Source organism: Sceloporus occidentalis, unplaced genomic scaffold (genome assembly GCF_023333645.1).
Source record: "Sceloporus occidentalis isolate IW3139 unplaced genomic scaffold, rSceOcc1.0.p SCAF_375, whole genome shotgun sequence".
Classification (NCBI taxonomy): domain Eukaryota; kingdom Metazoa; phylum Chordata; class Lepidosauria; order Squamata; family Phrynosomatidae; genus Sceloporus; species Sceloporus occidentalis.
The window spans coordinates 462,596-476,498 of NW_028317355.1; the positions used below are offsets into that span (position 1 = coordinate 462,596).

General features: G+C 40.2%; 2 protein-coding genes across 2 annotated transcripts in view; both read right to left on the reverse strand.

The window, feature by feature from the left end:
- LOC149273462 (galactoside alpha-(1,2)-fucosyltransferase 2-like) overlaps positions 1-5,113 on the reverse strand; it is a 30,952-nt gene extending 25,839 nt beyond the window's left edge. Inside the window, exon 1 of the mRNA XM_089506288.1 lies at positions 4,921-5,113. Within this exon, the coding sequence (XP_089362414.1) occupies positions 4,921-5,113 (193 nt within the window). The remainder of the gene's footprint in view (positions 1-4,920) is intronic.
- Positions 5,114-6,410: 1,297 nt separating this feature from the next.
- LOC149273463 (galactoside alpha-(1,2)-fucosyltransferase 2-like) lies at positions 6,411-7,349 on the reverse strand. Its single transcript, XM_089506289.1, has one exon. The coding sequence runs from the start codon at positions 7,347-7,349 to the stop codon at positions 6,411-6,413; it is 939 nt and encodes a 312-aa protein (XP_089362415.1).
- Positions 7,350-13,903: the final 6,554 nt, after the last annotated feature.

Here is a 13,903-nt window from a genome sequence, read left to right on the forward strand (position 1 = left end):
TGGTGCCAGCATCTCTTCTCTGCCAGTTCGCTTCCTGGCTAGAGTCATGCCCAAAATGTCCCTAATTGTAAGGGCAGTTTCTCCCCCCTGGCTGCCTCTGTCTGCGGTGTGGCAACGCCTGCTACCTCCGCCGGAGTGGCCAGCTTACGCTAGGGCCTTGTGTCTGAGCTCTGGAAGTCTGCTGCCAAACGTCTAAGACTGACAGTGTTTGGGTGCTTTGCCCTGGGGTGAAACAGGTGAGTGGGTCGCCAATTGCCCACTCATTCGCCTTTTCAATGCTGCTGCTGGTGGTGGTGCCAGCATCTCTTCTCTGCCAGTTCGCTTCCTGGCTAGTGTCATGCCTCAAATGTCCCTAATTGTAAGGGCAGTTTCTCCCCCCTGGCTGCCTCTGTCTGCGGTGTGGCAACGCCTGCTACCTCCGCCGGAGTGGCCAGCTTACGCTAGGGCCTTGTGTCTGAGCTCTGGAAGTCTGCTGCCAAACGTCTAAGACTGACAGTGTTTGGGTGCTTTGCCCTGGGGTGAAACAGGTGAGCGGGTCGCCAATTGCCCTCTCATTCGCCTTTCCAATTTTTCAATGCTGCTGGTGGTGGTGGTGGTGGTGGTGGTGCCAGCATCTCTTCTCTGCCAGTTCGCTTCCTGGCTAGAGTCATGCCCAAAATGTCCCTAATTGTAAGGGCAGTTTCTCCCCCCTGGCTGCCTCTGTCTGCGGTGTGGCAACGCCTGCTACCTCCGCCGGAGTGGCCAGCTTACGCTAGGGCCTTGTGTCTGAGCTCTGGAAGTCTGCTGCCAAACGTCTAAGACTGACAGTGTTTGGGTGCTTTGCCCTGGGGTGAAACAGGTGAGTGGGTCGCCAATTGCCCACTCATTCGCCTTTTCAATGCTGCTGCTGGTGGTGGTGCCAGCATCTCTTCTCTGCCAGTTCGCTTCCTGGCTAGAGTCATGCCCAAAATGTCCCTAATGGTAAGGGCAGTTTCTCCCCCCTGGCTGCCTCTGTTTGCGGTGTGGCAACGCCTGCTACCTCCGCCGGAGTGGCCAGCTTACGCTAGGGCCTTGTGTCTGAGCTCTGGAAGTCTGCTGCCAAACGTCTAAGACTGACAGTGTTTGGGTGCTTTGCCCTGGGGTGAAACAGGTGAGCGGGTCGCCAATTGCCCACTCATTTGCCTTTCCCATTTCCTTTTCCATTTCATTATTTTCCTTCTGATACACAACCAACCAAACATAACACACACAATAACACATATAACACATATAACACACAGTGACATCACACATAACACACATACACACACACTTACAATGCACAAAACACAAGGACCTTTTCCTTGTTATTTGCCCTGGCCTTCACTCACTAATAGCATTACATTAACACTATAACTCACACTTCACCCTATAACATTTTTCCATCCACATACCTGCCAACAGACCCAACTTTTTCAGGGACAGTCCTGCTTTTTTCCAGTCCTGTCCCATCTAATTTAGCTAAACTAGGTATGCAAAATGCAAATACACATAGGTAGTTATAGCTCGGTAGGTAACGCTACTATAAACATTTAATAAATATAATCAAGTACTAAATAATAAATCTAACTTTAAAATACATTTAAATAAACCCCTATTTTTTTTTAAAAAAAAACATTAAAATTTAATTATTATTATTTAGACATAATCCATCTTTAACCAAACCAGTGCACTGCTACTAATCTTAAACATAACCGTACATTAACCCTAAGCTATTTTTTAGTTCTTGTCCAACATTTTTCCATCAGCATACCTGCCAACACACCCAAGATTTTGGTGGACAGTCCTGCTATTTTCCAGTCCTGTCCAATAAGTAAGTTGGGTTGTTGCAAAGTATGCCATTGTAAATAGGTAGCAAATGTTAGGCATGTAAAGTGGTCCAAAATCAATTTAAAAATGTAAAATATTCCCTATTCTTTTATTAAACATCTATGGACAGTACACCTCGGTATGTGTGTGCAACTCTATTGGTCGTTTCGGCAGGGGGCTCGCCTGCCATCAACGAATGAAGTGCATTCTGCAGTTCTGCAATTCACTCGTTGATGCCAGACCAGCCCCCTGCCGAAACGACCAATAGAGCTGCACACACGTACCTTCACGGCAGCTGCTGCTGCTGTGATGTGTTATTAACCCCGTATTAACCCCTGCTAGGCAACCAGGAGGAAAACGAAGATTAAACGAGCACGAAGAATGTCCGCGAATATTCGCCCGAAGAGAAGACAGGAACGGGCGAATATTCGCGGAATACGAAGATTTTTTTTTCCCCGAAGACGAGCACGAAGACGAACACGAAGAGCCCCCTGGTGCCCAAGTCTAGTTATTACCCGTTTTATGGCTAGTAGTTTGTTCTCTTTATGATGCCCTTTACTGCTTTCCAGTAATTAGAAAGGGCAACCTTGGTCATTATGGTGGTTGAGACTGCCTATAATCATAAAGCTTCCAGTTTGCTGATAACTCTTTGATTAGCTGATATTGAAAGAGTTAAATTACATTTTTAATTTGATTTTATTTTTATTTGATAATTACCTATTTTTTTTATTTAGGATCCGGTATTAAAATGTATTTTACCTAAAAAAAAAAAATAAAAAATAAAAAAATAAATAAATTAAATACGTTTTTTAATAATTTTTTTTAAAAAAAATCTTAATTTTCCTGCTTGTATAAAAAGAAAACTTCAACCAAAAATTAATAGTACATTTTTTAAATGTATTCAACAGGGGACGTGTTTAAAGGTGTCGCAAGCGCACATTAGGCTTATTGCATATATTTGCAATTGTGAAATAATGTTTATAGTGATCAAAAGGTAACTTTTTCCACGGTTATCACTTTCAACATTTGCCACAAAAGCCTCATGCCCATGGGGCCCTTAAACCTGCTTTACAGGCTCCCATTATATCATTTATAGCTTTATCACACAACATTTTCCACTTCTTGCTTCACAGATTGCCTAAGCGCGTCTGGCTCCGTTCCCTTTTTGGGGATTATTTATGTGGAATAAAGAAAACTTTTACTTTTATTTGACGGGAGGGAGTCTTGTCGAGTGCCGCTTACCCCTTGGTGCTCCTGCAGACTTAGTTAATCGGTCACTGTTGGCAGGAGCTGTTCTAGAAGACTGGAAGTTGGTAATTGTGGCCCCACCTGATAAAAAAACGGTAGCGGTGAAGAACCGGCCAACTACAGACCAGTAAATCTATCTATAGATCTATAAGCATCTATATATTTAAGGACAGGATTGTTAAATCTCTAGATGCAAATATTAAGCATGATCAGAAACAGTCAAACTAATTTATGTATTTAACTGGGTAGCTAAAAAATTAGCCCGGGGAGGGGCAGTAGATATCCTACCGAAATCCAGATAGGATAATAATAAGTGAATGACGCTGTTTGGGTATTAAAATAGATGAATGGATAAGGCAATGGTTGAGTGATAGGAGGCGAAAGGGTGTAGTATGGGGTATATTCAGAGGACGGACTGTTTACTTGTGGGGGGGTACCTCATGGGGATCAGGATTGGGATCCATGTATGTATGTTTGCAGATAATACAAAGGTCAATGATTTAAGTAAATGATTTAAGTAAATCAGAGGAATGTTCAAGGGCAGCAGATGCAGTTTAACGTTAATAAATTGAAGATAATGCACTTGGGACATGAAAATACCAAGGCAGAATATAGCATTGGGGGCACCGTTCTGTCGGTGACAAAGAAGAGAAGGACTGTTTCTGATAACTTAAAGCTAAGCAGACAATGGAATAAAGTGTTGGAAAAGGCAAGCAGGGTGTTGGGTTTTATAGCGAGGGGTGTTAGTAGCAGGAATAGGGAGGTGGTTCTGATACAGATCTCTGGTCAGACCTCATCTAGAGTATCGGGGACAGTTCGTGAGACCCCCATCTCTAGAAGGATATTGACATTTTGCGGAGAGTTCATAAGAGGGCTGCAAAATGGTGAAAGGTTTGCAGAATAAACATCGGGAAAGACTTAGGACTCTCAATATGTCTGGCTAGGAGGAGAAGAGAGAAAGAGGGGATGGGATAGAAACATTTAACAAAGTACAGGAGGGAAGTTTATTTTAAACGAGGAGAAATCTTAGAACAAAAGACCAGAATCTAACACTAGGGGTCAGAGGCTTAGGTGGAATGTATGGACGTTTTTCTTTACAGAGAGGGTGGTAGATAAATGGAACAGCTTCCCAGCAGAAGTGGTAGAGGGTAATACAGTGAGGGTATTAAACATGCATGGGAGAGACCAACGACTGATTAAGGTTTGAGTCTTTACAGCAGGAGAAACGGGCAGACTAGACGGGGGCCGAATGGGGCCGATTTGCCGGCAGATTCTATGCTTCCATTCCCTGACTTAATTAAGATCCTCTTAAATACAAACTGAAAACTATGCTTGAATTGGTTATTTTTACCATAAAATAATTTTTGAGGGTTCCTAGAAAATGTAAATGAATTATTTTTGTGATTATTTTTTCAGTTTGTTAGATATGTTGATAATGTTGACTTTTAATGTACATTTTTTTTACAGTTTGTAATAATATTTTAACATGTTGTTGGTTGTTGACCGTCCCGCATGCGAGTGACGAAGTTGCTGTAAATGTTCCAAAGGTTGGAGAACCTATAAAACCTCTAAACAAAGACTCGATGAGACTTTAACCTCTCCACCCTTCACGCTTTCAAATAGTCTGGTGCCGGGCCAGACTGGGGGATGAGATGTGGCCCCGGCACTTTAAGGCCAGAAGCCCCTAAATAGTGTCTGAGCGGCCGAATGGGGCACTATCGGCCAGCAACCCATTGGGCATTTGTCCAAGATTGCCGGTCCAGGTCTGGTTTAGTGAAGACCATGCATAAGCAGGGGTTGGCCATAGGCGCCCCGGACAAATACCAGATAGCACATTTTACGTACCTTTCCCTGCCCCCACTTTTATCCAGCAGGCGGTCACACGTTCTGGACATTCACAGCCCTTAGTGATCTTGGAGGTCTCTTGTTCAGATGGAGTCATTCCCATTATTCTTTGTATGAGGCCAGATTGGGGGTAACTAGGTGGCTCTGGCACTTTAAGGCTGGCGGGCACAGATGGCCTGCTCATGTAGCACATGGTGGGGCATATGCAGCACAACATCTGCCCCCAGGACCAGCAGGATGGCTGTTGCACAGAGGGCCATCGGGTATTTGCCACCAGGCTCTGATTGGCACACAACATGTGGTATAATAGGCCAACTGGATATGATGTCACTTAATAGGTAGCCTCCTGACCCACGGAAACGCCACCACTCCTAACCTCTTAATTCTGAAATTACGTCTCTGTAAGAGAATTAATGACGGTCTCTGTTTTTCTTCTTGGCAAACGTTTAATTACCATTAACCAGGTAAATTATCCAAGATTACTCATCTAAAAGCACGGATAATAAGATCTTCTCGGAAATGTGTTTCTGGTATCTTCACGGCTTACTGGAACTAACTATGGTTTGTGCGTTTTCATTTCCAATCCTGAAATAATAGGGGAGATGGCATAACGGGGAGGAATAACCTGGTGCATCCTGCAGACAAGAAATTAGGCTGGCTGTTCCCATGGTAATCTGTATAATGTAACGTCTAGGAGACAATGTAAAATTGTTATTTCTGTGTGTCCTATCTAAAACGATAAATAGTAACTATAAGATATGCAAGTGTTACATTCTAGCTGCATTTAACATATTGAGGAACTAGCGTGCACATTTTAATTTGACAGCTACTTACTATGATTGACAGCTGTTGTCGGCATGCGAATTTTGAGCTGGTCGGCGACCATCACCCACACTTCCTCCAGTAAAATATACCCATAGACTGTATCTTAAAGTAGGGGCTGCTGTCAGCTTAATCCCTGTAAACTCCTGTAATGAGCATCTCTATAACCGGGAGGTCGGACACGTAGATGGAATGTAAGGACGTTTTATGTTACTCAGAGGGATAAGTGAAAGAGCCTCCCAGCAGAAGTGGTAGAGGGTAATACAGTGAGGGAACTTAAACATGCATGGGATAGACATACGGCTCCTGTATCTAAGACGAGACCAAGGAAAAACAGGCCGACTAGACGGGCAGACATGTCTTCTACATTTTTATGCTTACTTGTGAAAACACAATATTTTCTAAACGCTTTTCTGGCAAATGCAAACGTTTTACCAAAGTTATTTTTTAAGATTATAAACACTTTAAGAACATGGTATTGTCTTGGTACATTAGCAGTTTCTCTGCCAGATACCACACTCCAGGCACTCATGAATACAATATTATTTATTTCAGAATCAATCTACATGCTGTATGAAGGTCCTTTCTGTGTCTGGAGTAGTTTGTTGGAAGCCAAAGTCAACTATTTGATGGTGATGATGATTATGATGATGGTTTATGGGTTAGGGTTACTTCAGGCTTCTAAGAAGAGGCGAGAGATCGGCGGGGATCCCGATCCATTCTGGGAGGAAAGCTGCTTCATACTTAAAAATGTCAAGAAATGGAGAATCGGGCAAAGTGTAGTTTGAGAGGTAGATGGTCTCGCCGCCTGCCAGGTATCCAGCCCAGACCCCAAATGTCCCTACGGTCATGATGGTATGGTTACAATGGGCCAAGAGGGCAAAGTCTCGTCCGGGAGAACCTTCTTTACCATCTCCAGCAAAGTGGACATCTCCGAGGGAACTATCGATGTTCTCCTTGCACCAGTCCATGCCATTACTGGTCACCACGAAAAGAGGGTTTTCATACTTGTTCCGGAAATAGTCCATGGCCTTCTGTAAATACCCCTTATCGGCTACAACCCCTTTCCATGTGTTTGGCATGAGATGGACGTAGTCTCCTCTACGAACGTGGACCCCAACAAAGGTGACATCTTTCCGGTCTCCTCGCACTTTGGATAGGTACATATTGCTCTCCTCTACGACAAAGTCATGGAAAGCGAATTCCTTGAGGATCTCATCTCGTATATGGTGATAAAACGTCCACGAGCAAGGATATCCGGTCAGCTTGACGAACTCCCCTTTGATATGTTTGTATTCTTCAGACATCCAATCATGAAGTCCATAGTGTTTCCACTGAATTTGATCGGCAACGTCCTGGGGAATTACAGGCAATCGAACTTTAAAGATGGCGGATAATTGCGCGTACATTTCGGGTGAAACGTAGGCTTGGTGGCCATTTAACTTTGCGAGAGCGTAAAGAGTGGCGTATTCTCCCATTAGATTGCCCAGGCGGCCAATCGCATTTATAGTCCATATCCCTGTTAGGTGCTGGCTGGTAGTCTCGTAATTAACGGCGTTACTAGAAATCTCTGGAACCACTAGATCATTTTCTTCATTGAAATCCATACAAGTTCCATCCTTGCATGTAGTAATTAAATAGATACCTACATTAATCAGAATCAGAATTACTAAACATTTCACAGTTCTTCTGATCACGCGTGATATGTTTCATCTTCAGAGTGCTGAAGTACCAAAGTCAAATCATTTTAAACAAAAACAAAAAAAATCATCCTTTTCAACATTTTCTCATTAATTTAGAGTTTTCTTCCCACGGGGTTTTGGTTTTCATGCCATTCCACGGGAAGTAATGGTGTCTTGAGAACTGAAAAGAAAAAAAAATATTTATTATTATAAAATTATAAAAAAATGTATTATTAAGATGAACCTATATATAAGTTAAAGAGGGCTCGGCTCACAAGTGAACAATATATGTGTGTGTGTATTACACATATATATTTTGTGTGTGTGTATGTATATATATATATTATATATGTACTATAGTATATATATATATATATATACACTATATATATATATATATATATATATATATATATATTACTATTTATATATAATTATATATTGTGTGTGTGTCTATCAGCATTTTTGGAACCCTTAGCTTTCTATGTATTAAATATATTTTTCATCTACTTATAGCAATTTTTATTTTATATATTTTTTTATGTATATTTTTCTTTCTTTTTTTGTTTTTTAATAATATATATTTAACATAAACGTACCTTTCTTATCATCCAAGGAATTATACTTTTTTTTTCGAAGGGTATATCAAATTAATAACATTGAATGCCTCTGTATACATATTCAATAATATTATAATAATATTATTAACCTGTGCTAAAAACATTTTATTAAGATATTACATCTTTTTATTTAAATAACCTTTATATATATATATATATATATATATATATATATATATATATATATATACATACACACATGTTTTTGAAAATCTTCAAAAATAAGGTAACCATATTATAAAGATAAATTAATTTGTGTTGGAATTTTTAAAATGCATAAAAAGAACAGGTTGGTTTTTCAAGGGTGAGGACTTACCTTGTTGCTCCTAAAAATTATTTTCGAGGCGTTCGCGCCTCCTGCACCTTTACCTACACCTTTACCTGCACACACGGGTGTATCTGTTTGAGGCAATATTTATAGGGAGGAAACCATGTAGGGAGTGGTAAATCCTTTACAGTGATGAGGAAAGATTAAACGACAGATTATTATATCTGCCTTCCTTTAAGTGAGTGCACAATGTAGTGGTGTGTATATATGGACAGGATACTTGAGGGGCATGATAAAGCTGCCCTTAAAAGAAAACTCTCACCAGTATTTCTTAATTCCCTAGAATCCGATGAAAAATGTTTGTTTTTTAAATAAGTTCTAGTTTTTTTACCCATAATATGTTTTCAGGCAGATGCATATCAGCCGTTTGTATGAGTTCCCGCTCTGTTATCTGAGCCCCAATCTACTAAACACCGCGACTCCTCATTATACTGCCTGAGGGAAATAATAGAATGGCTCAGTCTTAATCACCCAGCTGGACTCTCTGACTAATGAAAGTCTATGGAGTACAGGACTTAATTTGCATCGCCATAAAGCATCAGCTCAGTGTGGTGTTTGAGCTGGGAAAGTCATCCAAAATATCACATGACTGACAGCAACGGCGGCTCCAGGTCTGCAGGGGGGTTATTGCTGTATACAGTGCTGGGGGGTATATTACTGTATACAGCACTGGGGGGGGTATATTACTGTATACAGCGCTGGGGGGTTATATTACTGTATACAGCCCTGGGGGGGGTATATAACTGTATACAGCGCTGGGGGGTTATATTACTGTATACAGCCCTGGGGGGGTATTTCCCGTTGGGAATCTTCTGACGGTTGCCGTATCCTGGCGTGCGCTTCCCTCGCTCTCTCTGATTGGCTGCTCATATGACAGCTTTGTATTTTTTTTTTTTTTTAATGTGCGTTCCCCTTTAAATTACCGCTGAGCTATAACCACGTACTGCTTAATACCGACCGGATATAACTGGCTGTGACGTTTTATGACACAGTATATGAAGAATTCTCTTAACGTGTTTACGTATCGCGGCCGCCGTTCCAACGGCCTATTAAAATATTATTGGCCGCAGTGGCATGCGTTGCTGTTGTAGTTTTGTTGGGTTTTTTTTGTACAAAACACCTTTTTTGATTTTTGAAGCCATCCAAGCGTTTTAATTTATAGGCAGAATTTCATGCCAGGGCCGTCTCGGCACTGGAAGGGTGAAACGCTTGTCCCGCAAAGCCCCTTGCCACGTGTGGACTGAAAGAGCAGGCGGGTGAAGAGCAGAGGCTACAGCCCCTTGACTCCCCCTTTAAAAAGTTGTTTGTTCTTGTGTACTTCTGTGCTTGTGATCAGGTGGGCTGTTGTGCTTGTATTCAGGTGTATTGCTTGTGATTGTGTATGTAGTTGTGATTGTCTTCAGGTGTATTGCTGGGCTTGCGATGAGGTGTGTTTGCTGTGCTGGTGTTAATACATACCTGTCAGAAGTAAAGCTTTTATCTTTATTTGAATCTACTTCTGTAGCTGCGTCAGTGTAACTGCTCTCTGCATCGCTTTGCAGTGTTATGTGCATGTTGGAGTGACAGTTGGCCTGCTATGATCTAATACATAAGGGGAGGGCTTTAGATGAGTGACAGGGCTGTTATTACTGCAGTATTTCAATAAACTTTATAAATGCAGTTTTTTTTTAAGCGTCAGAGACAAATTAAATGGGCATACCTGGAACTCTCTGGGTTAGCACCTGAATCATCTGGGGTCTCCCTGCCCATTTCCCCTTTAGATGGGGGTGTTCCCCACAATGTCAGTTGGACCGCCCCCGCTCACATCAGAACCGCCCACTCTATATAACGCAGCACATATCGGTGGAACTGCACCTTTAATCATATGGCTGAGAATTGGCTATTAAAGCTTTTGTTACACCTGTTCTGCTGAATGTAACACTCGTACCGAAACACAGTGTAACAAAATAACAAACGAGTTTGGGGGGTCGGGCAGGGATACTTTTTCCATGTGATGAAAAAATGAGGCACTGATAGGCTGTTGCCGTAGTAACAGGGGGAAGCTTGTTAAATGCTAGGCTTAGATATGTGTGTTTCATTTTCTTGGGGAGCAGTTCCCAGATTATGTGATTAATAATAAGTGAGGTAGATAAATTATAGAGCGAGCCGGCAACTAGAGGAGATAAATAATAACTATAATACCGCAGTGAGCAAAAGACGCCGCCGCTTATCAAACTTTTATTATTTGTTTTTTTTTTAATTCTATTTGTCTTTCTAATATATTTTAAGGCAAGCAGCAGGCTTGACCTCCCTGATCTGCATACCCCAGGACTTTCAGGATTTGGCCCGGTTCTCCGGGTCGGCGCACGTATCCTCCACGGAAGAGGTGTCCTGACACACCCCTCTCCCCCGCTCATTTCCCCTTTAAATGGGGGGGTGTCCCGCGGCATCAGCAGGAACACCCATTTATGTCAGTCGGACTTCCCACAAAGTCAGCGGGTAGTCCTGGCCTCATGCCCCAAGGGGGCCTGATCTGGCATGCTGATTGGTCATGGGGGGCCCTCATTGGCCCTTGCTACCCGGGTTGCTCCTCCTTTTAAGCCCCGATATGTGTTTAAATGTTTCTATCCCTCCCCTTCTCTCTCCTCCCCTTCTCCTCCAGGCTATACCTATTGAGATCCCCCACGTTTCCCAGCGTCAGAACCACCATCCTCTTTCTGCTCCAACGCCTCCAGCCCATTGCTTCCGTTCTCTGCTGCTTGGTACGTTGCACAAGAGACGAGGGAGACCTTTTTGAAGAGTTCACGGTTCTAACCTTTACACCAATGAACCTGATTTACATCCAGCAGCTATAACGTCCAGACTGGGCTGGCTTCTGATCCAGAATCATCATGTAATAAGGAAAACTATATATATATAGAATCTGTTCTTTACATACGTGATCAGAGGCATTGGAAACCCGGGTCATATAATCCAGACTCAGGTTGGAATAAACATTGTATGTATAACCAAAATCCGGGTATATTTATAGGATAAAGGAAATGTCATTGACCCAAAAAAGTTTAACGTGGATACAAGTCCGCCATGATGTAACTTGAGATCAGTAACTATTGTAGCCGGGCGATATGGCGGCAGCTCAAGATGGGTTCAATCCCAATACCATAACATTTTTTTTTATATATTTATAATATTTAGTTCTTTTCTAAATAATCATGTGATTATGGATCTGGATAACGTAAGATTGTAAGCTTTGCAGACAAAGATTATCTATATTAGCGCAGGACTTGTCGAAAGTCATATCTCAGCGCTCTGCCTTTTAAGAAAAGCCGGCACCATGTGGAAGTAATCTATAGAGGCTTTGCCGACCCGGCAGTGTCCTCCTTCGTGTTGGTCTAGGCCAGTATACCCCACTGATGATGACAGGTGGGTTTCAAAACAAGCAGTAATTTGGTTACACGAGTACTTTGTTTGAATTCGGATCTTCTAATGAACCAAAATGGATCAGAAGGATGACCGATGCTTCATCAGGACACAGTATCTGGAGAAAAAATGAGATATCAACCAACTTTTTTAATTTTCCTTTATTTCACATGTTTTTTAATCATAATTTACGAAGCTCAAGGACAGATTATCGTTTTTATAGAGTGCCAACACATTACGCAGCGCTGTACAATGGGTAAACAGGACATAACAATTTGACACCAGGGTCCGGCTCAAAGGATCTTACAATCTAGAGGGACCGACTTAAACATTTTATGAAAGCAATAAATCTACATTTGCTCAGCAAACAGGTGAATAAAAGAAAGAAAGAAAGAAAGAAAAAAAACTATAAAAGAACTATCTAAGTAAACACTTTGCTTGCGTTAAGATTGTCTTAACAGTTTATTTTGTTTGTTTTCTTTTTTTATAAGGACGCTGTTTATGAGCAAAGGCGGACGCACAAGGAAACGGACGGCGTTAATATAGTTGACTTTGGAAACTATGTCTTTAGAAGATTAAACATTAAAACTCAAGTTTTGGACTCCTAACAAACGTCCTGTTTGCTGGGACACATCGACACCCGAAGGTTCTACTGGACCGGCATCAGCGTGATATTAACCTCCGGTAAGTCTGATCTTTTCCTACATCTAAGGTAAACCCGAGATCATTTGAGTAGCTAGCCAAGGTAAGAATTCTCATTTTGGGATGCAAATATTTATTGATTAATTATTGAGATTATTTATTCCCCTATTGGCGAAAGGAAAAGCTCCGGGTTCCATCAGGATTCTGCTCATGGCCACCAAAGGCAGAAGCCATTGTCAGACCCTTTGAAGCTATAGAGGCTGTGGACAGTGTTGGCTCTATAGAAATAAAACATAATAATAATTAGAGCGAAGGGAAAGGAACCTAATTAAGATATTAAAATTTCAGGAATTTATGTTGAATCTACAGAATATTTACCAACTATATATTCCAAAATATTTAATTATATAATCTTAATATTCACTGTATTTGTATAGGATTTTTTTTTCTTCATGTAGCTGATTGACTCTTTGTAAAAGTGAAGCCATCAGTGTATTCAAATATTTTAAAAAATCCATATTAACAGTAGGGTTCCTAGAAAACCTATTTAAAGGGTCAGCTGGGTCCAGAGAGGCCGAGGGAGCTTCAGATTTTAATAAAGGAATAAAATAATGAAAATAAGGAATCAAACAATATTAACGTAAAAAGTGCTTTTTAAGGGCAATTATTTCACCTGCAGTTATGTCTTACAATATTTGTTAGAATACAATAAAAATAATAATAAAATATTTTGAGACTCCATGACTGTTTCTTTAAAACCTTGACATCCATGAATTCTACAAACCGCAGGGAAGCCTTTTTTATGTCAAGAACCGCATATTTCTACAACATTAATGCCGTTGCTTCATTCCTGAGGAAAAAAAACCATTAATTAATATTTGTTGTTTGTTAATAAAAAAAAATTGTGATTTTAACTAGGCAATAAAGCTGAAGGCAATTTTATTGGGTCACCATTTAAGTAAGAAGGGGAGTTGCCAAATCCTTTAAGAGCTATAATAGATTGTAAAATTCTCATTAATATTTTCACTCTACTGAAGTGGTTCAACAGTGGTTGGTTAAAACAAAAATTAAATATATCATAAATATATATATATATATATATCGGAGATATATATTTATGATATATATCTTTGATATATATATATATTTATGATATATATATTTTATATATATAGATCTATGAGATATATATATAGATCTATGAGATATATATATTTATATTTATATGATATATATTTATATTTATGAGATATATATATATATATATATTTATGAGCTATATATATGAGCTATATATATGAGCTATATCTATATGATATATATATATGAGCTATATATATATATGAGCTATATATATATATGAGCTATATATATATATATATATATATATAATATATATATTATATATATATATATGAGATATATTTATGATATATATATATATTTATGAGATGTATACATATATATATATTTATGAGATATATGGGATA